The following is a 25198-nucleotide window of genomic DNA, read 5'->3' as shown; positions in this document are numbered from 1 at the left end:
TGTCAAATCTTCCCCCTTGCCCCTCCCCCCCAAATCTTCCCAAACACCCATCCCTTTCAAATCTCCCCCCCTGCCCCTTCCCTCCTAAACTCCCCCCACACCCCTCCCCTCCGAGACTCCCCTCTCACCCCTCCTCCTCAAAGCGTCCTCCCCGCTTCTTCCCCCTTCCAACTTTCACCTTCATCTTCCTCAACCTTCTGCCTCACTCTTCCCCTCCTCAAATAACACCTCATTGCGCCTCACCCAAACACCATCAAACCTTTTGTCCGCCCCATTCTTCCCTTTCTCCAAGCTATTCTGTAATCTCTGACACACCTGCAACAGCTCTCCCTACCTCTTCCTCCTCTTCCACATCCTGCCCTACCGCTCCCCCCCCCCCCTGTTCTGTATCCGATGCTCCCCCTTCCTCTTCCTTAACAGTATGGACCTCAAACATCCGGGGCCTTCGCTCAAACTTAACTGATCTCTCCATACAGGTTGCTTCTGACAAACCAGACGTGATCTGCTTAACAGAAACCTTCCTCCTTCATGATGTCTCTGATTCCTTGGTATCTCTCCCAGGTTACTACCTCCTCCGGTATGATAGACCTGAGCCTCGTCCTGGAGGCGGGGTTGCTATCTTTATAAAAAACTCTCTTCCTCACTCGCCCTGCACTGCCCTCTCTCCACCTCACCCCCAGGAATACCTTTGGCTACGGCTTCCCCTTCGCTCCCACCTTTTGTTCATATGCGTGTTGTACCGTCCACCAAACAGTGATGACTCCATCTACATCTCGCTGTCTGATAATATGGACCAACTTCTATCTACCCATGCCAACTCTCTCTTCCTCATATGTGGTGATGTCAACTGTCACCATGCCAGTTGGCTGGGGGTGGGTACCTCTCTCACCAGCCATGGCTCTTCAGCAAAGGACTTCTGTGACTCACTGGGACTGACACAATCTGTCAATTTCCCAACCCGGATCTCAGTCAACGGAGAATCTTCTCTTCTGGACTTGGTTATGACTAACTTCCCTGACAATGTCTGCTGCTCTTCTTCTGCTCCAATCGGCTCTTCTGATCATGTGCTTGTTAAAGTGGACATCTCTCTGACCATTTTCAGAGAGCCTCCTCAGCGTCGACGAGTCTGGCATTTCACTCAGGACCAACTGGCACGGTCTTCAAGCAGCCATCAATCATCTGGACTGGTCTCCCATCTCTACTGCCTCTGACATCAACTCATCCTGGGAATTCTTCCAAAGTAAATTGCTCTCTCTCATGCACAGATTTATCCCATCTCGTCTTCAGTTGTCATACCCTTCCTCCCGTCCATGGTACACGGAATCTTGTGGTGAGGCTGTTGCCCAGAAACAACTTGCTTTCATCTCCTGGAAAGCAAATCCAACGGAAGGAAATCTCATTTCCTTTCACAAAGCCCGAAACAAGTGTGTGTCCACCCTCAGGAGAGCCAGGAAACAATATCTCTCCGTCCTCAGGACCGAACTCTCTTATCTGTCTCCCTCTTCCAAATCCTCGTGGTGTCTTGAAAAATCTGTTTCTAGTGTTTGTTCCCCCTCCATCCCCTCCCTCACCTTAAATGGCCACACGGCTGACTCCTCACGCGAAAAAGCTGAATGCCTCAACTCTGTGTTTGCCTCTAAATCTTGTGTCCCAAACCCATCCCTCTCTGTACCCACCGTACCCAGTCGTACCCAGCGTGCTCCTGGACTCTGTGTCCTTTCCTCCTGACAAGGTGGAAAAGTTTCTGTCAACCCTCGACTCTGATTCTGCAACTGGACCTGACGGCATCAGCCCACGGGTCCTAAAATCATGTTCTTCCGCTCTTCACTCCCTCTCTCTGTTCTCTTCACCCTCTCTTTTGCTCAAGGTCATCTTCCATCTGCTTGGAAATCTGCCAACATCACCGCTTTGCACAAAAAAGGTGCAAAAACAGATCCCAGCAACTACAGACCAATCAGCCTTCTCCCAATTATCAGCAAAGTCATGGAATCCATCATTGCTTCAGATATGAAATCTTTCCTCTTCTCCAATGGCTTGATCTCTGATCATCAATTTGGTTTCAGACCTGGACACTCCACTCTGGACATGCTGCTTCTGCTTTCTCAACAATGGATGGAGGTCCTCAATGCCAAACAGGAAATTAGAGCAGTCTCCCTTGACATATCACGTGCCTTCGATACGGTCTGGCACCCCGCTCTGCTCACCAAACGCTCCTCTTTTGGTATCCATGGAAATCTCCACGCATGGCTGCCGGACTTCCTCTCTAGTCGTAGTCAACGTGTGGCCCTGAATGGGTTTCTCTCATCTCCTCTTCCTGTTCAGGCTGGAGTTCCCCAAGGCAGTGTTCTGGGCCCTGTGCTTTTTCTGGTCTTCATCAATGATCTCACTGACTCTCTTGAAAATCCTCTCTATCTCTTTGCTGACGACTCTACTCTCTGTCGCTCCATTCTTCATCCCTCAGATCGGTAGTCTGCAGCCTCCTCACTCTCTGCAGACCTTGACAAAATCACAGACTGGGCAAACAAGTGGAACATGTCTTTCAATCCTGACAAATCTCACACTCTTACGATGTCTCTCCGAAAAGACCGACTGGACAACCCTCCCATCAACTTTCTGAATAATCCTCTCCAAGAAGTTCTGTCACTCAAGCTTTTGGGTCTCACTATCTGCCATGATCTTTCCTGGAAAAACCACATTTCAAATCTGGCCTCCAAAGCCAGTCGCCGACTGGGCATCCTCTGTCGTGCGAAGTCCTTCCTTGGCACACCTGAGCTCCTCACCACATACAAGGCTTTCATCCGCAGCTCAATGGAATACTGCTCTCCCCTCTGGGCTGGTGCTCCTGCCTCACACCTAGCTCGTCTTCGCGCTGTTGAAACCAAAGCATTCAGAATCATTGGAATCTCCCGCGATGAAGCTAACTCGAAGGGCCTCTCACTCACTCACCGCAGGCAGGTTGGTGGTCTTTCCGTCTTCTACCGACTCCTCTCTGGCCTTGCCCCCCCAGCTCTCTCTGGGCTCTGTCCCGCAAATATTCCTACAGGTCGCACAAGATCTGCCTGCAACCCTCTTTTGGTTAAACTGCCAAAATCAAGACTCTCTGCTCACCTTCACTCCTTCATTCCTCTTTTCTCCCGCCTCTGGAACAAACTCCCTCGCTCTCTTCAAGCCCACTCCACCCTCCAAGTCTTTAAAACAGCTGTTCACCACCATCTCTTATCTTCCCCCATCCAAAACCTTGATCTTTTCTACCCCCGCTAATTTCACCCCAATTCCACTTTTTGAAATACCAACTTCTGTCCTGGAAGTCCTTGGGCTTTATACTTCTCCGTCCCCCCCCCCCCCCTTCCCATGCCTCCTCCCCCCGGGCCCTCTCCCTTCCACACATCTCCCTGCTCTCGGATGTTGTGTTTGTGTGCTTCCCCTTTTCTCCCCATCTTGTCTTCCGCTCCCTCTTTTTGTGTATTTTGTTTGTCTGGTCGATTTGTTTGTGAAGTAAATGTTAGCTCTTTCACGAGCCTCGATTCAGTATACAAAATATATGTATATATATATATATATATATATATATATATATATATATGAGCGACTTGTTGAGATGCCACTGCAGGCCTGTTGTATTACTGGACTTCGTGGTGATGTAAATAAGCTCACCGAGACTTTGACGTCTTCGCAAATGTCCACTTGTGATGTCTTTGTAATTGATGATTGCACAAAGCATCATTACCAGCTTAGTAATCATAATTGGGCTTGTATCATAATGGCTGGGCCATCATACCGCCATACGAGTGGAGGAAAGCAAACACAATTGGTCCCATACACTGTCATTGCAAAGATTTGTATCCTGGATTATTTGAAATCATTAACTTTGTGTGTGGGTGGAGGGGGGCTGGGTGGGGGTGGGTAAGCTGGGGGAGTGGGAGGGAGGATGGGGTTAGCTGGGGGAAGGGAGGATGGGGGTAAGCTGGGGGAAGGGAGGATGGGATAAGCTGGGGGGGGGGGGGGGGAGAGAATTGGGTAAGCTGAAGGCCTCTCTGTGATTTACACAACTTGACTGATTGCATCCTCCTTCCGATATGACGCCATACTTTATGGTTAACAACGATACAAAATGTCTCGATTCGAACCTTATAATTCTCTTGATGCTAGCGGCTTCAATGTAAAACCGCCAACAAGTGCACACGCGGACATAGACTTTACTTTTATTTCAAATACAGCAAATACTGGACTGTTTGATCATTGCATGACTAAGGGTAACCAAAACGAAATGCTTTTTTGTTAAAAATTGTATTTTCATTACATGATGAACCAGCGGCAAAATATCAATAATCTTTACAATCTGCTCTACATTTCTATCAAATAGGCCCTTAGACCTCCCTCCCCACCTACCCTGACACACGCATATGCATACGCTGATGCACACGATCATGCACTGGCACACACTCATACACTGACACACACACTCGTACACTGACACACACACTCGTACACTGACACACACACTCGTACACTGACACACACACTCGTACACTGACACACGCACTCGTACACTGACACACGCACTCGTACACTGACACACACACTCGTACACTGACACACGCACTCGTACACTGACACACACACTCGTACACTGACACACACACTCGTACACTGACACACACACTCGTACACTGACACACACACTCTTACACTGACACACACACGCACATACTCACACACATGCACACACACACTCGTACACTGACACACACACTCGTACACTGACACACACTCGTACACTGACACACACACTCGTACACTGACACAAACACTCGTACACTGACACACACACTCGTACACTGACACACACACACTCGTACACTGTCACACAAACACTCGTACACTGACACACACACTCGTACACTGACACACACACACTCGTACACTGACACACACACACTCGTACACTGACACACACACACTCGTACACTGACACACACACTCGTACACTGACACACACACTCGTACACTGACTCACACACTCGTACACTGACACACACACTCGTACACTGACACACACACTCGTACACTGACACACACACTCGTACACTGACTCACACACTCGTACACTGACACACACACTCGTACACTGACACACACACTTGTACACTGACACACACACGCACATGCTCACACACGTACACTGACACACATGCACACACACACTCGTACACTGACACACACTGACACATACACAGACACACACACAGACACGCAGACCAACTGGCACACTCGCACACATACCACACACACACGTGCATGTGTGTGTCATCGTTATCTCCATGTGCGGGTTTCAGGAGGTTGAGCACAGTCCAGTGCTCGAAGTATCCACCTCCGTTTTGATCAGGGATCATGATCCATGGACCAAGTTGTGAAGTTTTCTTGTTCTCAGTTTTGTTCCGAGGGCTCCTTTGAGCATCGTCACTGAGACCCAGACAGCTTCCAATTGTTATTGTTTTTTCTCCTAATAGTCCCAGGAATGGTTTTAATATCTGACCTTCACCATTCTGGTCGTTCTTCAGCTTCCAAGATCTTTTCACTTCATTCTTGAGGACTTTGTGTTTGGTCATTGTCTTTATTTCTGCATTGCATAGATTGAAATCGCTGTGAAATGAAACCTCAATTAGCAATACCTTATTTTCTTTTTTTTTCTGTACCTGAGCACGATATACGTTTGCAACGCTCGAAGGGATCATCAGGGTTGTACGCAAGCTTTACTTCCTTGTTTTCTGTCATTGTTTTGGTTCATGTTCCCATGAGTTTTGTGGAACTGGTATGTTGAACTTTTGGCAGATGTGTCAGTGGATTGTGCTTGCGACAGAATGTGCATTACACAGAATGTGCTTACCTCTACATACCTTGTTGTGCCTTTGTGTGTGCAGCCTTTCTGACACGAGTTTTTTTTTACATCTTGATAGGAGGTGATTCATACTTTCTGTTTCTACCTCGCACAACCTACACTTGTCCGATTGACTCAGTCCTGCCATCTTCTTAAATCCATTGGTGTAGTGTTCTTGGTCTTGTGCATTTATAATGATTTGTTCTTCATCCCAATTGAGCTGACCTCTTCTTAGCCATTCCAGTGATTCTTCTACGTCTATCCCCAATCTGTACCACTCTCGTTTTTAATGTCTTCCTGCTCCTTTTCCGTTCTCCTAGTTTCCAGTGTATGTCTGCTGATATTTCGCTTTATATTTTTCTTTGGACTTTTTGCAATCCTTGGGGATGTATTTGTTGCTGTTTTGGTTTTGTGTGTGACGTCTTCGATTCGCTACTGTTTTTGAAACGAGTGATTATTTACTGTAGCACAGAACAGTATTATCCGTATTTTATACATAAATATACAACAGCAATGACTCATTATAGTTGCACTTGTCAATCGTATTGGCAAGCTTGTTCCCATTTTTTTTTTTTTTGTATACTGAATCGAGGCTCATGAAAGAGCTAACATTTACTTCACAAACAAATCAACCAGACAAACAAAATATATATCAAGAGGGAGCGGAAGACAAAATGGGGAGAGAAGGGGAAGCACACAAACACAACATTTGAGAGCAGGGAGATGTGTGGGAGGCAGAGGGCTTGGGGGGAGGAGGTGTAGGAAGGGGCGGGGGGGGGGGGGGGGGGTTGGGAGAAGTATAGGAGGTGATTCAAACACAAGGACACCAAGGACACCAAGGACACCAAGGACTTCCAGGACAGAAGTTGGTATTTCAAAAAAGTGGAATTGGGGTGAAATTAGCGGGGATAGAAAAGATCAAGGTTTTGGATGGGGGAAGATAAGAGATGGTGGTGAACAGCTGTTTTAAAGACCTGGAGGGTGGAGTGGGATTGAAGAGAGTGAGGGAGTTTGTTCCAGAGGTGGGAGAAAAGAGGAATGAAGGAGTGAAGGTGAGCAGAGAGTCTTGATTTTGGCAGTTTAACCATAAGAGGGTTGCAGGCAGATCTTGTGCGACCTGTAGGAATATTTGCGGGACAGAGCCCAGAGAGAGCTGGGGGGGCAAGGCCAGAGAGGAGTCGGTAGAAGACGGAAAGACCACCAACCTGCCTGCGGTGAGTGAGTGAGAGGCCCTTGGAGTTAGCTTCATCGCGGGAGATTCCGGGAGATTTCTAGTTGGTTTGATGCCAATTACCTAAAATGTACACAAAAAAAACAAAACAAAAAACAACAACTTTATGTTGGGATTTATGTCCATTTGATAGGACCATCTGTTTTCGCCCTGCTATAATTATCAGTTTGGTGTTAAATCCACCGTAACTTCTATCGTTTTGCTGTTCTTAAAAATTAAACATTTCCGGTCCGTACATTGTGCTGTGGGAAACCTGTCAACCTTGAGTGTCCCGGATTTTATTAAGTGCGAACACTGACTTCCATGGGTCAGCAGGAATGGTGTTTGCATGAAATGAAATGATCTGGACTTTGCCCTTTCGGCCCTTACATCTTTAGGATCGTTATCACGTCGACGTCTATTGAAGTCGACGATGTTACTCGCACCGGGAGTACTTAAGTGGCACACATGTGCGAAGGGTTAAAATGTCAAATTATCACAAACCACAACCTCTGTATTTATTTAAACTCTTAAGCCAAAGCCGAGAGTTGCAGCAGATACAGAAAAATTATTTTTGATATTTTTGAGAGGTTTGGCAACCAACTGGAAGTTGTGTCGGAATTTCCCATGACAGTTAACAGTTAGAGATTTTCATTTTTCCAAAAGGCATTTATCTGATGAACCCCATTGTCCCACATTGCAGTAACTGTATCTTCAAGCTGAAATTTCACAAACATTCAATTTGGATTTTGTTGATCGATGTTCCCATTGGAGCACGATACTTCATGTTCCTGGATTTCCAGGTTCCATTCTCAGAGACTGTGAATTTTTCCATCCTACAACTTCTATGACCATGGTTATGTCATGGCCATTGGGAATAAAAATTTTAAAGATATCCTCTCCCCCCTCGCAAACAGCTTATGATTTTTGCATGTACATGTGCCACGGGTGTAAATGGTTTCCTGACCCCTACTGCAGACTTTCATTTCACAGCAGAAATCGTAATGAATGACTTTGTTACTGGCCTTCAGGGCTTGCCGTAACTCCAACTTCTAAGGTTTCATGGCTAGGCACTTCCGCAATACACGCCAAACTATCGTCTGGATTATGTAGCTCACGACTTGCTCTGTTGGGTGACTTTTTTTGGACTGCGTTGGAATGTTTCCCGAATTCGCTGCACAGTCTCCTCTGAAGTCTGAGTGCACCCGGTGCTCTTTCTCTTGCACAGACACCCTCTGTCTCCTCACTGTTTGTACCAGATGGACTTTCTGGTTCGCAGGTTCTTTTCACAAGGTGTCCGAAAGTGTCGTTGCACACCCGTCACTGAATGTTTTAGGGAACTCCACGACGCAGAAAGCTTTCCCAATTTGGTTGCCGCCATTTTGGATTTCCTTTCCATCTGCACATGAAACGTGTAAAATAAATTTTTGAAAGTTTATACTCTTGTACGTTTTTACCCGTTGAGTCATGCATGGTAACTCCGACATGTCATCGCGTTCCTCTCAATTCTGATTGATTGCCAAACAGGAGCGAGGAATGATCGACGGGAATACCCACCTGGTCTCCAGGGCCGGGTTGACGATGGCTCCAATGGTGCCTCGGTGCCAGGCCCACAAATAGAAGGAACCATAATGACCAAGATAGTTTTTTTTTTTTAAAGTACACATTGCGATATGTTTAAATAAATAATATTTATAGGATTTAATGCTACTTCAAAAAAACATACGATTTAAATTGAAAACAAAACAAAACAAAACATTACCATTTCCTGGCATGTGATGTCACCACACTGCTAATGGCGTACATTCCAGTTCCATTACAGTAAGCTCGGGTTTACGTGTGTTCTGTTTATGCATTTTTGCAGTAGTACACACCTGTCATTTATACCATTTTTTGGAATTTGGGAAACCCTCCATGTTAGCACCGTGTGTGTCGTGATGTTTCCCATTTTGCGCATGAATTGTGCTGCTGTAATAAGCGTAACCCTTGCATTCGTGACTGGAAAGCATCCGTGGAGTAGCAAGGTTGGTAGTGCAAGGAAAATACAGAGGAAGGCAATCATTATTGAAGTAAAAATGGATGCTTTTGGACGGTATGAAACATGTGACGTACAAGTGATATGAGGACCAGGGAGTGATTACTACATTCAAGGTGTATTATCTCCGAAGAACATTTGCAAACCTGATGATGATTTAATGATTTGCAGGTGAAATCAACTGATGATGATCAGATGACTGTAAAGGAATTCTGGAAGGCCTTAACAATACGGGATGGTCTATGTAATAATGAGGAGTCTTGGAAGGAAGTCCCTAGTTCCTGTATGAAAGGTGTATGGGGGAAACTTTGCCCCCTATTTGTTCACGGATTTAAAGGTTTTGGCGTGAATAATGTGTCGAAAGCACGACGTAGCATCGTCGAAATGGCCAAGACTGTCGGCTTTGATGAGGTGGAGAAGGGTGATGTGAAGGTGTTGCTGGACTTGTACCGGGCTCTCAAATTGGGACTTTCTACTGCTGGAGAAGGAACACCAGGTGGATCTTAAACATTATAATTTGAATAAAATAATCCACTGTAATAGTAAAAATAGGACAATAAGATGAAGATTGAGGCAACACTCACCCTACCCTAACCTCTGCCTCTTCTTATAATGGGAAATTAGTTTTAATTTACATGTTTTTCATTCACAACACTTGTACAATACTTGCTCTCAGGCAGAAGGAGAGGAGCTTAGCTAAGGCTAAGGAGAATGGCATCGGGGACTTCACGACCAGCCTGTTCGACGTCGCACACACATCTCCCAAAATGTACCCGATGACACTTGCTCATAAGACTATGCACTTCCAGTCTTACATCAAGCTTCGCCGGGAGCATGAATTTTTTTATTATTTTGAGGGTAAAAAACAGGAGTGCGGTAATACACTGGCAAATATGGTAACCTCCCACACGAACATGGAACACCCGTATCCTCTTCTAGCACCATGCGATTTATCACGTAACATGCTCTTTATTTCCTTTTGACAACATGTTGTTCCAAATAAACGAGACTCGATAAGCAGTTTGTTCTTGAGAAAAAATAAATGCAAAACGTAGATTCCATTCTCCTGGAAGAGTCGGGCAGCAGATACTGAGCTGGTTTCTTGGTCATGTTTTGGCCTCTCTCACCGTTGATATCTATATTTCTATCCTGGTTATCTCATTTGCTTTCCTTATCCCTTTTCTTTCTGCAACTATTTCTGCAGCTGATAGAATTACTATGCTATTTACACATTTATTCCAAGAAGGCTGGCAAGATGGCCTGGAGGTACGCACACTCTTCTCTGAGCTGTCTGGCCTGGTTTGAATCCCGACCCAGCTATAAACTGTCTTCCCGGTGTTTCACACGCAGGACCCTGAACAAATTCCAAAATTGCAGCCCAAATTCCAAACTGAGGCCACTGCATCAGCAAAAAGCTGTTCCCAGGCAATGATGCTACTCTGCAGCCTTGTTCTGCATAGAAAAGAAGAAAAAGAAGCTTTTATAGCAAAGCTGTATGCTTGTAATACTTAGATAAATACTTCATAGCAAAGCTGTATACTTGCGTTATTTGCCTTGTTACCCTTGGTTTGCTTACTCTATTGACAAGAAGTGTTTTATTCTGTTTATAAACAAAAACAGCTTTCATTGTTTCCACTAACAAAAAGTAATTCCTCATCTGAAATGTTTTTGCATGATTTGTAATGTCAGAAGGAGCCCAATATTTTCACCAAATGGAAGCATTACTTGTTGGGTCATTTGAGAGGTTACCAGTGTGCTGATTCTGGATAACGGAAACAGTTTTGATTACTAAAGCCAGGCGATAATAATTTTATTATTTAACGGCGGCAGCAAAGCAAAGCATGACTAACCCTTGCATGCATAGAAGTGACGACAACACTATACTGTACAGTTGTGGCCAAAAATATTGGCACTCTTGCACTTTTTTCAAATAATGCACCATTTCTTCCAGAAAATTGTTGAAATTAAAAAAATCTTGTGGTATCCACATATGTATTCCTTTGGTTTGCATGGAACAAAACAAAAAACCTGAAAAAAGTACTAAATCTTAGCTTATACCACACAGAAATCCGAAAATGGTGCAGACAATATTATTGGCACCTTTTAGAAGTTGTTAGAAATAATTAGATTTCAAGCAGGTGATTCTCCTTTACTTTGGAATTGAACTCACCTGTGGTAAGTTGCAGGTACCTGCAATATAAAAATCACTCATTCAACCAGTTTGAATAGAGAAAAGGAGTCATTCTGTTGTTTTGTGTCACTGTGTACCACAATGAGCATGGAGAAAAGAAGGAAAACCCAGAGAGTTGTCTGAGGAGGTCAGACACAAGATTGTAGCCAAACATGGATAATCCCAAGGCTAAAAGTCCATCTCCAGATACCTGGATCTTCCTGTGTACACCATACGCAATGTTATCAGGAAGTTTAAGTCCCATGGCACTGTAGCCAACCTACCTGGACGTGGCCGCAAGAGAAAACTTGATCGAAAATTGCAGCGAAGGATTGTCCGAATGGTGGAGAAAGCACCTCGATCAACTTCCAAACAGATTCAAGCTGACCTTCAGACACAAGAAACGACAGTTTCAACTCACACAATCCGTCGCCCACTCAATGAATGGGGGTTCTATGGTAGGAGACCTAGGAGCATTCCACTGCTGAGAGAGAGACATGAGAAAGCCCGACTGGAGTTTTCCAAAACACACCTGAACAAGCCAAATCCTTCTGGGAGAATGTCCTGTGGACAGATGAGACCAAATTAGAGCTTTTAGATAAAGCACATCTTCTCTATGTTTACAGAAAACAAAATGAAGCCTTCAAAGAAAAGAACACCTTCCCTACAGTCAAATGTGGAGGAGGTTCAGTGTGATGTTTTGGGGTTGCTGTGCTGCCTGTGGCACTGGTGTTGAATGTGTGCATGGCATCACAAAATCAGGAGATTACCAAGACATTTTGAAGCTCAATGTTCAACACAGTGTCAGAAAGCTGGGTCTCCGTCGAAGGTCATAGGTCTTGCAGCAGGACAATGACCCCAAACACACTTCAAAAAGCAACCAGGAATGGTTCAAGACGAAATACTGGACTGTTCTGAAGTGGCCAGCATTGAGTCCAGATCTAAATCCCATTGAACACCTGTGGGGAGATCTGACAACAGTAGTTGGGAGAAGGTACCCTTCAAATCTGGGAGAACTGGAGCAGTTTGCACAAGAAGAGTGGGCCAAGCTGCCAGTAGAGAGGTGTAGGAAGCTCATTCATGGCTATCGGAAGCCCTTGACTGCAGTTATTTTGTCCAAAGCCTGTGTGTGCTACCAAATATTAAGTCTCGGGTGTCAATAATTTTGTCAATGCCATTCCTTTTTATTTTCTGATTTAAAAGGATATATTAAGTTCTGAATCAAAAACAAAGGTTCGGTAATATTAATAGTGAAATAAAGAATTGTGGAGACCAAATGCTTTTGTCAATTTCAACTTTTTTTTGGAGAAAATTGTGAGTTATTTTGAAAAAGTGCAACGGTGCCATTATTTTTGGCCACGACTCTGTGTAAAGCAATATGAAATGTAAAGACACTTTTTATATAATAATGCCAAAAATTGTACCGATGAATATCTACGGTGGGGTAAACACAGTTTCTGCCACCTCCCTCCGCCAACCATGAAGGTCGTGCGTTTGTGAAGTACCCCATTACACAGCATGAAACAGGTTGAGTGGGTTGAAATATCTTGCAAGATGCAGCGAGATGTGTCTTTTGCTTGTATGTTGTGAAAAGTACAAGTCATCATAATACAGAGTCTTTTGTGTCAAGCATGATCCTCGGCATGGCTGACAGGTTGGCCGATGGCTATACGCACTCGCCTCAGAACTGTGCAGCCTGGATTTCAATTCCGGCCATCCTTGTGTGGTCAAAGACTGTTGATGCCGACAGGGTTATCGCTCTCGCCGTTTGCTTTGACGAAGGGTTAACACACAAGACACCAGCCTCTCGCGTCCCACGGGGGTGAGCATACTCCGATCAACGTCCTGTTGATTCCATCCGTTGTTCGACCTGTCCACCGACGCAGATTGACACGAGGCTTCATGAAGAATAGTTTTCCATTCTAGTTGGGGCAAATATTTGTTTCCTGCTTTTTTAAAGTGAGGTGGCAGAGGTCAAGTACAGTACTCATTTTTATTTTTGAATTTGCAAACATGGAAGTGAAACTTGAGCTTTTGGTATTTGGAACACTGATGTGTTTGTTTTTTTAATGGCATGATGTTATTGCATCCTATCTTTTTTTCTGCTTGAGTAGTGTAACCTGTATATATTTGACACAGGTGATTAATGAAGAAAATCTATCTTGGTGGTTCAGCAAGCGCCATTTGGAGAACAGGAGTTGGGTAAGGACAGAGGAAGTGAAGCGTGTTGGGACGCAGGCAAAGGTTGCATGGTTGGTGTTTTTGTTTTGTTAGCATTGGCTTCTCGAGCACTTGCAATCCTGCTCCTTATCTGCAGTCGTAATCAGGCGAACTCCCACCTCCCATCCCATCTCAGCCCAACCTTTCACCTAAAGTTCAGGTGTAACTATCCTTCCATTGAACTTTCACCGAATGATAATGAAAGTACCTACTGAGAAAATAACCACATCTGCAGATATGCCGAGCCGTAAATCCAAGCTCATGTGGCTTTTCCATGTAAGGAAGTTTCTCTGCCTTGCACACCCGACACATTTGAAACGTCAAAGGTTCCACGAGTGGCACACTTATCTGCCCCAGCCTTCTGCCACCACGTGAGTGCAGAAAGCTGTTTGTGGCAGTGTGCGGATATTGTCATTTTGGCAGCTCTGTGTAATTGGCAGCTGTGGGGCTCAACGATGTTGAATGCCAGTGCACTTGGCATCCCTCGTAAACGCATCGCTTGTTCTTTCCTATCTGTTTGCCTCGTTTTATGGTCCTATAGGTTAGTGCCAATGGGTGAAGAGAAGGCCGCCATAATGTTCGATGCTGAGGGACGCTGCTTTCTACTCCACGATGATCAATAAAGCCCCAATCCCCTAGATTGCGACTCGACTTCATCTTATTAGTGTATAAGTGCTTCAGTAGCGCAAAAACTTCCAGATTTTCAAATGATCTTTAATACAGGAAAATGAGCCTAGTGTTGACTTGACTGTTAAGGTGGCTGCCTTTAGATATTAGGGTCTTGTGTTTGAGCCCCTGTCGTGCCGTTAACACCAGGTGGGTTGACCCAACCTGTCACCCTGCCGATGTCGGCAAAATGAGTAGGCCTACCAGCTTACTGGAAACAAATGGCAAAGCCACAGCTCTCAGCAATGATGCAACCAGCAGCCACCGACTGCCTACAAAATAAAAAGACGGGAAAGTAAATTTTATTTTATGTTCTTAATAACTCATCTATACACGAAAATAAATAGAACAAAAACAATGCACAAAAATGTTAATTAAGGGAAGAGTTTGGACAAATTTTTAAGTTGAAGTCCCGAGCCCTACTTTGCCTATTAACCCCTAAGTTTGCGCATCGTGGATTTGCGGTTCACGGAGATGCGAACGGCAAGGCCCTCCTGTATATACCTGAACACTGCACGGGGTATCGTGTTCTATTAACTCTCTAGTTAATAGTTATTAACTCTATTAACTCTCTCAGTGGTAAATCTGCCATTTTGGTAGTTAGTTGGTGAGTGGAGTCTCGGATACTCGACTTCCCCTCTCTCTATGTTCTACCCTGTCAACTAACCGATACACTTGTGTGGTCTGGCATTATGTAATCTGCATCAGGCATTGGGGCAGCTTTCCCTGGGATATTGGTTTGCAACAATTAAAGGATACTTGGTTTATTAACCTGAGAGTGGGGGAGGAGCGATTATCAAAATTGAGATATCGACCTTCCCACTCTCCTCCTTCCCCCTCTCATCCCCCGACCTCCCCACCCACAGTGGGTGGAATAATTTAAGATTATTTTGAAATTATTGAGTACATGTGCTCGCAATGACTTTTTTTGTTTTTTCTTTGTATGCAACATCGAGGCTCGTGTAAGAGCTAACATTAATCACAAAAAAACAAACGGGCACATAAAAAAACATATAATAAAGGGAGCGGGAGACAAGATGGGGAGAGAGAGGGAAGCACACAAGTACAACAGTAGAGAATAGGGACATCGGGAGATCTGTGGGAGGGAGAGGGCTTGGGGGGCGAAGGGGGCATGGGAAGGGGGGGCAGGGGGCATGGGAAGGGGGAGAGGGGAGGGAGAGTTAAAAAAAACACATGGATACTGCTAGGACTTCCAGGAAAAAAGTTGGTATTTCAAAAAATATGTAACCGATAAACTTGGACTTCCTGGTATATGGCCCATGTGGGGGTCGGCTCTGGCCAACATAAGATTAGAGAGCTTAAGGATGTCCTGTCACATGTCTCCCGTGTTGAACCAGGTAGTGACCAAATGAGAGAGGTTCCGGGCATTCCCCACATCTATGCTGTTGCCCGCATCCTCCCTCCCCTTTCCCCCTCACCCGGCGGACACAGAAGGAAGCGCTAACCTCTGACCTCTCACCGGTGAGGGTTGAGTCCTTCCGCATGCTCAATCCGAATTGGCAACGAGCAAAGGGGCGCACCATTGAACAGTGCTGCTTGGTGGCCACAGTGCCCGTAAGGACCGAATCTGTGTCGTCCGTAAGGACCGAATTTTACCTATCCTTACCTGATTTGTTATCAACCCAATAGAAGAAGAAGAAGAAGAAGGGAAGGGATCGGGAGAGCCATTGTTCTTCACCATTGTCTGAGTACATAACCTGCATATCCCCCAGCTCCCTTCCTGCACCTGGTTAGTTTGGTGTCGCACCACTTAAGGCTTGTTACTTTGACAGCCAAATCAGAATCGGGAAATCTGATGTAAACGTCGTCGTACCCCAGGTTCTCGAGTGTCTGCTCCAAACCCCCTCCCACCCAATGGCCCAGTTCAATCCCCACCCAAAGCCAGGTCAGCACAGTAGTCCTGGTTTCCTGTGGGACTCTATCTATATATATATATATATATATATATATATATATATATATATATATATATATATATATATATATATATATGATCTTCAAATCCAAAGGCTTTATTTTGGAGCAATACTGTCCTTTGGTTATAGCCATGTTTCTTTTATAATTCCTTAAACATTTTCTACATTGCAGTTATGCATTAATTTTGAAAACTAATTATCAAATGTTTCTGCCTGGATTGAGCTTGTGTATTTTATTTTGATTTTTCCCCAATTCACATTCACAATTCACCTCTCCATGTGTTAGACAGATGCCCCTCCCCTGCCTTGATTGGTTTTCTTTGTACCCCTTTCCCTGCCCTTGTAACACCAACCTGTCATTAGTTCCATGACTTTCGCTCAGCAACAAGCAGCCAATAGGCGCTCAAGACAGCCTTCCATCCAATCAATGGTTGTCGACCTAGTGTTGTTAAAAAAAGGAAGTCACGTGGCAGTAGGCCACAGGCGAGTCTGTTGCTGAGGCACTTTGTGTAATGTCTTCTTGCAAGGTTTAGAGGTGGATTGCGACTTAAAAGTTCGTTTCTTCGTGTTTGCCATGGCGAAATACCAGGAAGTGGTCCTCTGCTGTTTGAGAGATTATTTTATCAATGACTTCAAACTAGTGATTGGACATCTTTTGGGTTATCGATTGTGTTCATAGTTAAAACTGAGCAATCTGGAGTTTGAACTGTAATCTCTCCGATTACTGACTCGTTGCATATACAGTGTAATGGAATGTCTCGTCTGTGTGCTGCTGTGTAGGCAGTATTGTTTTCTCGGTGGGTTTGTTGCCGTCTGAAGAGGGAAAGGGTTAGAGGAGGACAAGGATAGCCGGCGGTGGGAGGGATTCCGGAACATTTGGTTTGGTTCGAGAGTAATGGGATGTGGGATTTGCTGTCTCGGCATGTTGGCAATGAAAATGGCAGCCTTGACTGTGTGCAAGGAAATAATATTGTTTTTGTTTGAATATCAGGGAGGTACAAATAACATTCCTGCGAGGACTTTCCCAATTCTCTCGAAGTTTCTTGCAATTGTGTGGTTTGCAACATGTGCTCAGTTTGAGGTGGAATTTGAAGCTCAAACGTACTGGATTTGATTGTAACTCAATGAAAGCTCACATGTCGCTCCGCCATGACCGTGCAGCCATCTTTGTGGTAGATTTTGAATTGAACATATCACTTCAAGTTGTAACTCTGCTACCTGTTGAAATCGGCAGACCGTGTTTATAATTTTTCCCCCTCCCAATCCCCTTCCACCAGGCGTGCCAACCTCCGCCACTGCCTGGACCGCCTTAAGGGTATAGTCCCACTGGATTCCGACACATCCCGTCACACAACCCTGGGTCTGTTGAACAAGGCCAAGAATCACATTAAGGTACGATGTTCAGACGTTGCCTTGCACCTGCCATTTGGTCCGCAGCTGCACTCAATAAATCTTGTGTGTGACCAGCCACCGGGTTATCTGACGATCTATGTTTTGCACAACCTGCACCAGAAGTTTGACTGCCCTGTCTTTGCAGAAACTAGAAGACGTGGGGCGACGGAATGAGCATCAGAAGGAGCAGTTGCGCCGGGAGCAGCGGCACCTTGAGCGCCGTCTCCAACAGCTGAGTCAAAACACAGGCTTTGAGCCACAGCTGCCTGAGAGGTTGCGCACAGACAGTCTCGGGTCCAACCTGTGCTCCGATCGCTCGGACTCCGACAGGGGTGAGAGCACCTGCTGGCTGTTTAGTGGGCAATATGTCATCTATCTATAATTCCAGTAATCTCTGTCTGTCTGTCTGTACGTTTGTTTGTTTGTCTGTGACCGCTGTTTCTCGACAACCACGGGTCCGATATACTTTTAACTTGCCAGGTATATTGCTGGGGACCCGAGGATGTGCCTTTTCAAGGTTTCATATTAATCGGACAATTACTTACCGAGCTATGTCCAAAAAACTATTCAACCAATCAGAGAGCAGCGAACGATCGCGTGTGCCGAACGTGGCGGGCACACTCTGCCTCGGATGGCACATTTGAGAGCGTATTCATTTATTTCACGTTTGCAAACTATGTTGGCGTTAAACTATGTTTTACAACTAATAAAAACGAATTTGCGATTCATTCGCTTTCCTGCGCGTTTGTGCACGCGATGGCGATTTCTTTACCAAACTCCGGAAGCCGTTCGCTTTGGACCAAACCATTGCATGTAAATAGAGGGGGGGGATTGTCACCACTCGCAAGCCGTTCGCTTTGGACCAAACCATTTCATGTAAATAGAGGGGGGGGATATAATTTTAGATATAGATATAGTACGGGCATGCCCTACTGTTTAAAATCCCATTTGATTGCAGTTTGTAGCATTTTCTGCACCCACATAAAACGAGTCACCGTTATGGAGATTTTCCACAGTTTTGAATTGTTTTGATGATTCCTTTAGCTTTCAAGTTGATCCTATCTTTGCGTAACCACCATCGAAACAATGCGGACATGATTTATTTATTTTTCCATCGGATGTCCCACAACACATTTTGCACCAATACAGAAAATGTAGAACTTAACAGCTTGTGGTCGACTTTGATTCACTCATGATTCCCGAGGGAGTGAACAGGTGAAAGTAGGTCGGTGCTAATATCAGGAAATCGATTCGATGCTTTTGGTAACTGAAAAAAGGAAAAATAAAGATTCTGGATCAGGAATATGAAAGGGGATCTGAAACGTTACTATTTGCTCAAAGTTCATTCACTTGCTGCACCTTTTAATTGTCATGAACGTGGATCTTACCAAACTATTGTCTGGTTCAGTGCTACCCAGGGGGAGAAAGGAAGACAGAGAAGGGAGGGATGGCACAGGGGCAGGTATTGTATCATGAAACTATCTCGATGAAGCACTCATTTTGGGCCTGTATGCCACAGCTAAATTCCAAATTGAATGCAACATTGACCACGGTTTCCTTTAACGGAAGGACAGATAATATCAGTTTCATCTTTTTTTCATGAGTCGGATGTGTCCGACGTGTCAGACGTCTTTGGTATGACGAGGCTAGGGTTCGAACCGCCGACCTCTCTGACTCGGTGCAGATGCCCTCACCCTCGTCACACAGCCACCTTTTATTTATTTTTGCCCCAAAATTGCTCAATATCGGATTGCATTATGAATGGAATACTGATTGTACTCACAGCTGTTTTGTGGTCAAATTACACTTGAATATTGTTTTTGTTTTAACAATATTTGGAGAACTCATTTAAAAAAAAAAAGAAGAAAGAAATAATAATAAAAAATTCTGGGGATGAAAAAAATAATACGCTATGTACCCTTTGAAATGGTGGTTGTAGTCGGCAGTATATTGTAACACTCGCTGGATTCGGACTAGCTTCCTTTTCCAAATCCTGACCAACCAATGTATCGGTGGGCCGTGGTATGGATGCATGTTCAAATGTTCCACCCACATGATCACCGATTTCATGACGGACTGTCGAAAGGAATTATACGCTGTCCGTCGGGGAAGGCGAATCCAACATTCCGAGCTCTCACAATCTAACTGCTAGAATTCTCCAAGCTTACTCACCCCATGACCGTGCATTCATTGGTCCTCCATTTGTGCCGTGACACTACCACAATTTGTCGGCAGTTAATGGCAGCTTCTGCCCAAATGCACGGCAATGAGGTGTATTCAAGGTCGTCTTTAGAGGGGATCGGCTTGGCTTGCGGAGCTGTGTTGATAGTTCTTTATCATGGCGAAAACGCAGAGGCAGATAAGAAGGGAATGATTTAAGAGGTTCAGAATGGGAAGGGAGGAAAGTAGGGATTTAGACACATAAGGAGGGGAGGGGGAACACGATTAGCATCTCGTAGTGTGTGTGTGTGTGTGTGTGTGTGTGTGTGTGTGTGTGTGTGTGTGTGTGTGTGTGTGTGTGTGTGTGTGTGTGTGTGTGTGTGCGTGCGTGCGCATTGGCAGAAATTCTCATCACAATGAAGAAGGACCCTTCTGTATTTTCACACTATTCTGCCTTGAAAACTCTGGCTAATACCGAAAGTACATACAAAGACCTTAATTTATTGCACAAATTGCTCATGACTTTATTGGGATGGTGTGTAGGCCACAGACCACTGCCGCTATCGCTCCCAAAAATAATAAAAAATAACACGGGTTGTATACATGAAGCAAAAACACGCGTGCGGCTTATGTGCATATATAATACATTGTGGTTATATAGCTCAGATAATTCCCAATTGCATTGGACCATGGGCTGACACCAGAGGCCTAAAATCTGAGGCCTATGTGCCTTCACAAAATGGTGAACGTATGGTTAAAAAAAAAAATTAGGTTAAAATTGTGGGTGGAGTCGGGGCAGCTGTCCAACCAATGGGGCGAAGGCTGTTCGTCAACACATACATGCATACATAGTTGAAAAATTAACCATATATATATATATATATATATATATATATATATATATATATATATATATATATACAGTATATATATATATATATATATATATATATATATATATAAATATATATTTATTATTATTATTATTATTTTTTTTTTGGGATATTGCCCGCCACAAAACCAGAAGGCCACTCGAGGTGGGGGCTACACAAAGAAAACAAAAGCAGAACGACCAGCCCCTTGGATTGAAACAAGATAAATGTAAAAAGTTGTCTCTTCACAGAATATATTAATAATATATTGTATTCGATATAAGTATTAGATACAAGTCGTCACCGAAAATGACATTCAATCTGACTATAAAATGTCATCCTGGTGTGATGTGTGGGGGAGGAGCACATCTTCCATCATGGAGCACATCTTCCAGTGGGAGGCCAGCTAGATCCAGCTCCAGTCTGTCCAGCAGAATCGATGCGAAAGATGTGCAACGATGTCCCTTTTATCAACAGTTGGCCTTTAGCTCCTGCTGTAGATAAAAACGCATTTTCATTTTGCACTAATGATGGATTATCACAAGCCATAAAAGTTTGCATGAGGAGGGATGCCAGAATAATGTATATTTCACCATGACAAATGCTTAGTAATTCAAAAAAACAATTTGTGAATTAATTGCTTTTTCAGTAGTAATGGTATTCTCATGTTGAAAGTAATTCTGTCTGTCGTTCTTGTCTGTCGCTTTCAGAAGAGATCGATGTGGATGTCGAAAGCTTGGAGTTCTCCCTGGGTGACACGGACAGCCTGAGCGCAGGCAGTGCCAGCGACATGGATGAGAGTATAAGCCTACGCAGCGCGACTAGTGATGGTGGCTACTCCAGCAGCAGCCCCAAGCTGCCTTGCTGCTAGCCCGTGCTGCTCTTCCCCTCTCCCCTGACTTCACCACCATGCCACTTTCCGAGTCCACCACCGCCGAGCCGTCCCACCGACCGTGTCGTGGCAAGATTGAGTCAGGGTCCCGGTGCCTTCGAGTGGGGTCAAGTGAGGCAAGGAGAACTCTGAGCATCAAGCAATGGAAGACCTGTGTAACAAAATAAAGAAGAAAAAAAAATTCCACACATGAAAATGATCAGACTGGACCAACATGAAGAGATGGGCATCTGTAACTCTAAAGGTGTTGTTTCCTTTGTTTACGGCCTTTGAGGTGAAATTTTCAATGGCGTTACTCCCGTATCAACCTTTCGCCTTTTCTCCACCCAATTTCTTTGGATTGCTCGATCCCCTTGCATTGTAGAGGACCCAGCACTCTGCTTCCACTCAGGCTCGGCCTCCAGGCCTGAAAATTGCTTGCGAGACACAAATCGCTACCGAAAGCTCAAAACGCCACGTAAGATTGAAGCACAAGGTTTTCATTAGTCCACTCGGGAATTTGTCGTCTTTGTGGGTGTCCACCAATGGTCTCTGCCTGATTTGTCACTATCTCGTCAGGAGTTTTATGTCCGTCCTTACTTTACCACGAGGGTTGAGGTTGGACCCTTAAAGTCTCACCCTGATAAAACGATCTAAGTTGCACTTCGTCGAAGACTAAAACAAAGTATCTTTAACATAATTGACCTCACAAGTAGAATGTGATCTTAAAAAATTATATATATACCAATATTTTCCTAAAGTTGGGATGTGTGCGTGCTTGTCCTTGCTGATGTGTGCGCCTGTGCTTGCTGGTGTGTACATACGTCCGCTTGCTGCTGTGTGTGCACCTGCACTTGTCGGTGCGTGCCCATGCTTGCTGGTGTGTGCGCCTGTGCTTGCTGGTGTGTACATACGTCCGCTTGCTGCTGTGTGTGCACCTGCACTTGTCGGTGCGTGCCCATGCTTGCTGGTGTGTGCGCCTGTGCTTGCTGGTGTGTACATACGTCCGCTTGCTGCTGTGTGTGCACCTGCACTTGTCGGTGCGTGCCCATGCTTGCTGGTGTGTGCGCCTGTGCTTGCTGGTGTGTACATACGTCCGCTTGCTGCTGTGTGTGCACCTGCACTTGTCGGTGCGTGCCCATGCTTGCTGGTGTGCGAGGTTTACGTGCTCGTATGTACATACGCACGCGGTGTTGACACAGTCCTCGGTTCCACACTTTCTTGGATTCTCAGGGACCTGCCTCCCTGGCTAATTGCTCTTTTGTTATTTTACACTTCTTGTATCACTAAGGAGGTCTTCTTCCTCGATTCCTGCTATTCCTCCATTTCCCTCTCTTTCTCCAGGAGGCTCCCTCATCTCCATGGTCCCTCTCTGTCCTTCCTCTTCCTTACCCTCCTCCCTCTCCCTTGTGCCTTTTACATTTAGGTTTAAGTCGGTGTAATATAGCCCCCGTTTGCAATAAAGTTGGTCTTTATTTTATTTTATTCCTGGTTGTTTTATTTGTTTGTTTGTTTGTTTTATTTTTAACCATTACCGTGTTTTGAGTCTGAGCAGAAAAAATGCCCTGTTGCTCGGAAGTTAATTGTAATTATATTAACATATCTTGCTTTAAACATTGCACATTGTTGGTCAGGTTTGTTTTATCGATTATATGAAGATTTAAAAAAAAAAAATTGCAGAGGGTCTGAGCAGTCGTACAAGTTGTGCCGCAAAAAAGCACCAGGCCTTTGCTCGACCAAGGCAGCTGACTCCTCAGTTAAAACATAAAGGCCTTACTTCTCTGCAGATGCAAATGGCACTTGCTGAATGATGATTGCTGATTTTGTTTTTTTTCCTTTCATTTAGTCTATTTAGCCCTTTCTTTCTTTTGTCTTCTGTAATGCTGTTTCGCCAATGTGCTAAATATCCGTTTTGAAACTATTTATGACCAAATGTCTGCACTTGTGGATATCTGTGGATTTAATGGTGCTTTCCTTGTGGTTGTCTCAGTTATCATCATCAAACAGCTTTTCTCATTCCTTTTACTCGTGCATTTACTCGTTTGATTTTATCTCTCTCTCTCTCGTTACTTCATTCGTCCTTGGTGTTTAAAGGACCACTACTTAATGCGAATTGCATAATGCAAAGAGATTAGCCTGAAGATCCATCACCAGCAAGTTGTCCTGAGAACAAGCTCTCGTTCACCACCAAAAAATAAGCGAAACGAGGACTTGCCAAGTCGAATGAACTTTCTCAGATGCCCCCCCAAACCAGTGTTCTTTATAAAAGAAGAAGAAGCAAAAAAAAGACAAACGAAAACCTCAAAGCCAGGTGATAAACTTAGTGTGTTAGCGACTCTCAGCCCTCTTCTCACCGTAATCACACTCCATCGACTGCACACAAGTACCTTTTCTGCATTTTCCAATGCTTCTGTCCATACCCTTTTGGCATCTTGTTCTGCAGAGTCTGTCACATGGTAGGAAAAACCTCTATGTTATGCCTACCTTACCGGTTGTCCAATGCGTTTGCTGCACTGATGACCCTTTGGGTATATTTTGCGAGGACTGCAGTTTCTGCGGCCGTTGAAGTTTGCAAAATTATGTGCGATCTCCAAATTGCAATCCATACAGTGGTGGATTGCCATAGTAGCAATGGTGTGTGTGGTTGAGAGACTGAAACATAGTTTTGTCTGGTGAGTTACTGGACTCGTCTGACATCAGTATGGCTTCCTGGAAGCATATGGGAAGGAAATTGTAGATGTACAATATGTATGTTGTATGTATTTTACCTCATGTCCCATTGTTGTTCCATTATATAAAATAAATTTTATTTCACTACTGCTATTGTTTCATCTCCTTGTTACATAACTGGGATGAGGAGTCCGAGTCGGGAGGGGAGGGGGATCAGGGATTCATCCAGAATCCCATGAGCATTTTCTTACATTTTGAGGAGCGCTTGGGATCTGACCGCATCCCCTTTCTGATTGCAATTATCGGTGAACCACAACCCCTTGCCCTGTACATCACATCATGCTGGAACTTGTAGGATTCAAGTAAAGGTTAAACAGCATTCATTCACTAAAACAGTTGGATGACCCGATGGCGAAAACCTACAAGATTTTCAGGTGGAATGGGAATCTATATGCAGTGTATTGTTACGGATCGCGGTTAGATGTTATTTCGACCGAGCGGTGGTGTATTACCGCGACCTAACAGTTATTCCCCGACTAGACCCCGATTCCACCCAAACGTTGACCAAATCGCACTATGCTAAATCAATGATGGAAAGGACACAACGACTGGGATAGATGAAACGACGCAAGGGGTACAGTTCTCAAGACCTCCGGAGGAGGATATAATTACAGTGTGGGAGAAAAGGGGTAGATTACAAGGTAGTGAGGTAAAGGCACAGAAGAGATAGGCACTTAAGTACAATCTTATTTTATCCCAGACAGACCACAGACAAATGGGACAAGGCTGACTTACACAGGGATTGATGGCAGGAAGGGACAGGTAGTCGATAGCACAAGGTGGACCTTGGCTCGGGGACAGGATCAAGCACGGTCCAAGAGATGCAGGGAGGTCTCACTGCGCTCGGAAGGGACGTCTCTCTTGCTTCAAGCTCAGCGCGCATCTGACGTCACCTCCCTCTTCCTGCGCATGCTCAGCGGGGAGTGACACGCCCTCGGCTGGTTGGCTCCGCCCCAGATGGGACCGGTCCGCCGCTCCCATTGGGTGCGGGGGTTACCGGGCTCCGCCCTTGACGAGGAGCTGACAGGGAGCCCCTATTTGGTAACCCCGTCGAGCA

General features: G+C 44.8%; 1 protein-coding gene across 1 annotated transcript in view; it reads left to right on the top strand.

Annotated features, from left to right (window-relative positions):
- LOC137421072 (max-interacting protein 1) overlaps positions 1–24230 on the top strand; it is a gene marked incomplete at its 5' end in the record, with an annotated part of 32864 nt that extends 8634 nt beyond the window's left edge. Inside the window, 3 exons of the mRNA XM_078769189.1 lie at positions 17394–17508; positions 17654–17840; positions 21251–24230. Of these exons, the coding sequence (XP_078625315.1) occupies positions 17394–17508; positions 17654–17840; positions 21251–21411 (463 nt within the window). The remainder of the gene's footprint in view (positions 1–17393; positions 17509–17653; positions 17841–21250) is intronic.
- Between the last annotated feature and the right edge of the window lie 968 nt (positions 24231–25198).

Source organism: Myxine glutinosa, unplaced genomic scaffold, assembly GCF_964187855.1.
Source record: "Myxine glutinosa unplaced genomic scaffold, kmMyxGlut1.1 SCAFFOLD_1659, whole genome shotgun sequence".
Lineage (NCBI taxonomy): Eukaryota > Metazoa > Chordata > Myxini > Myxiniformes > Myxinidae > Myxine > Myxine glutinosa.
The sequence above is the reverse complement of the archived record's forward strand: the minus strand, read 5'-3'. Positions and strand labels throughout refer to the sequence as shown.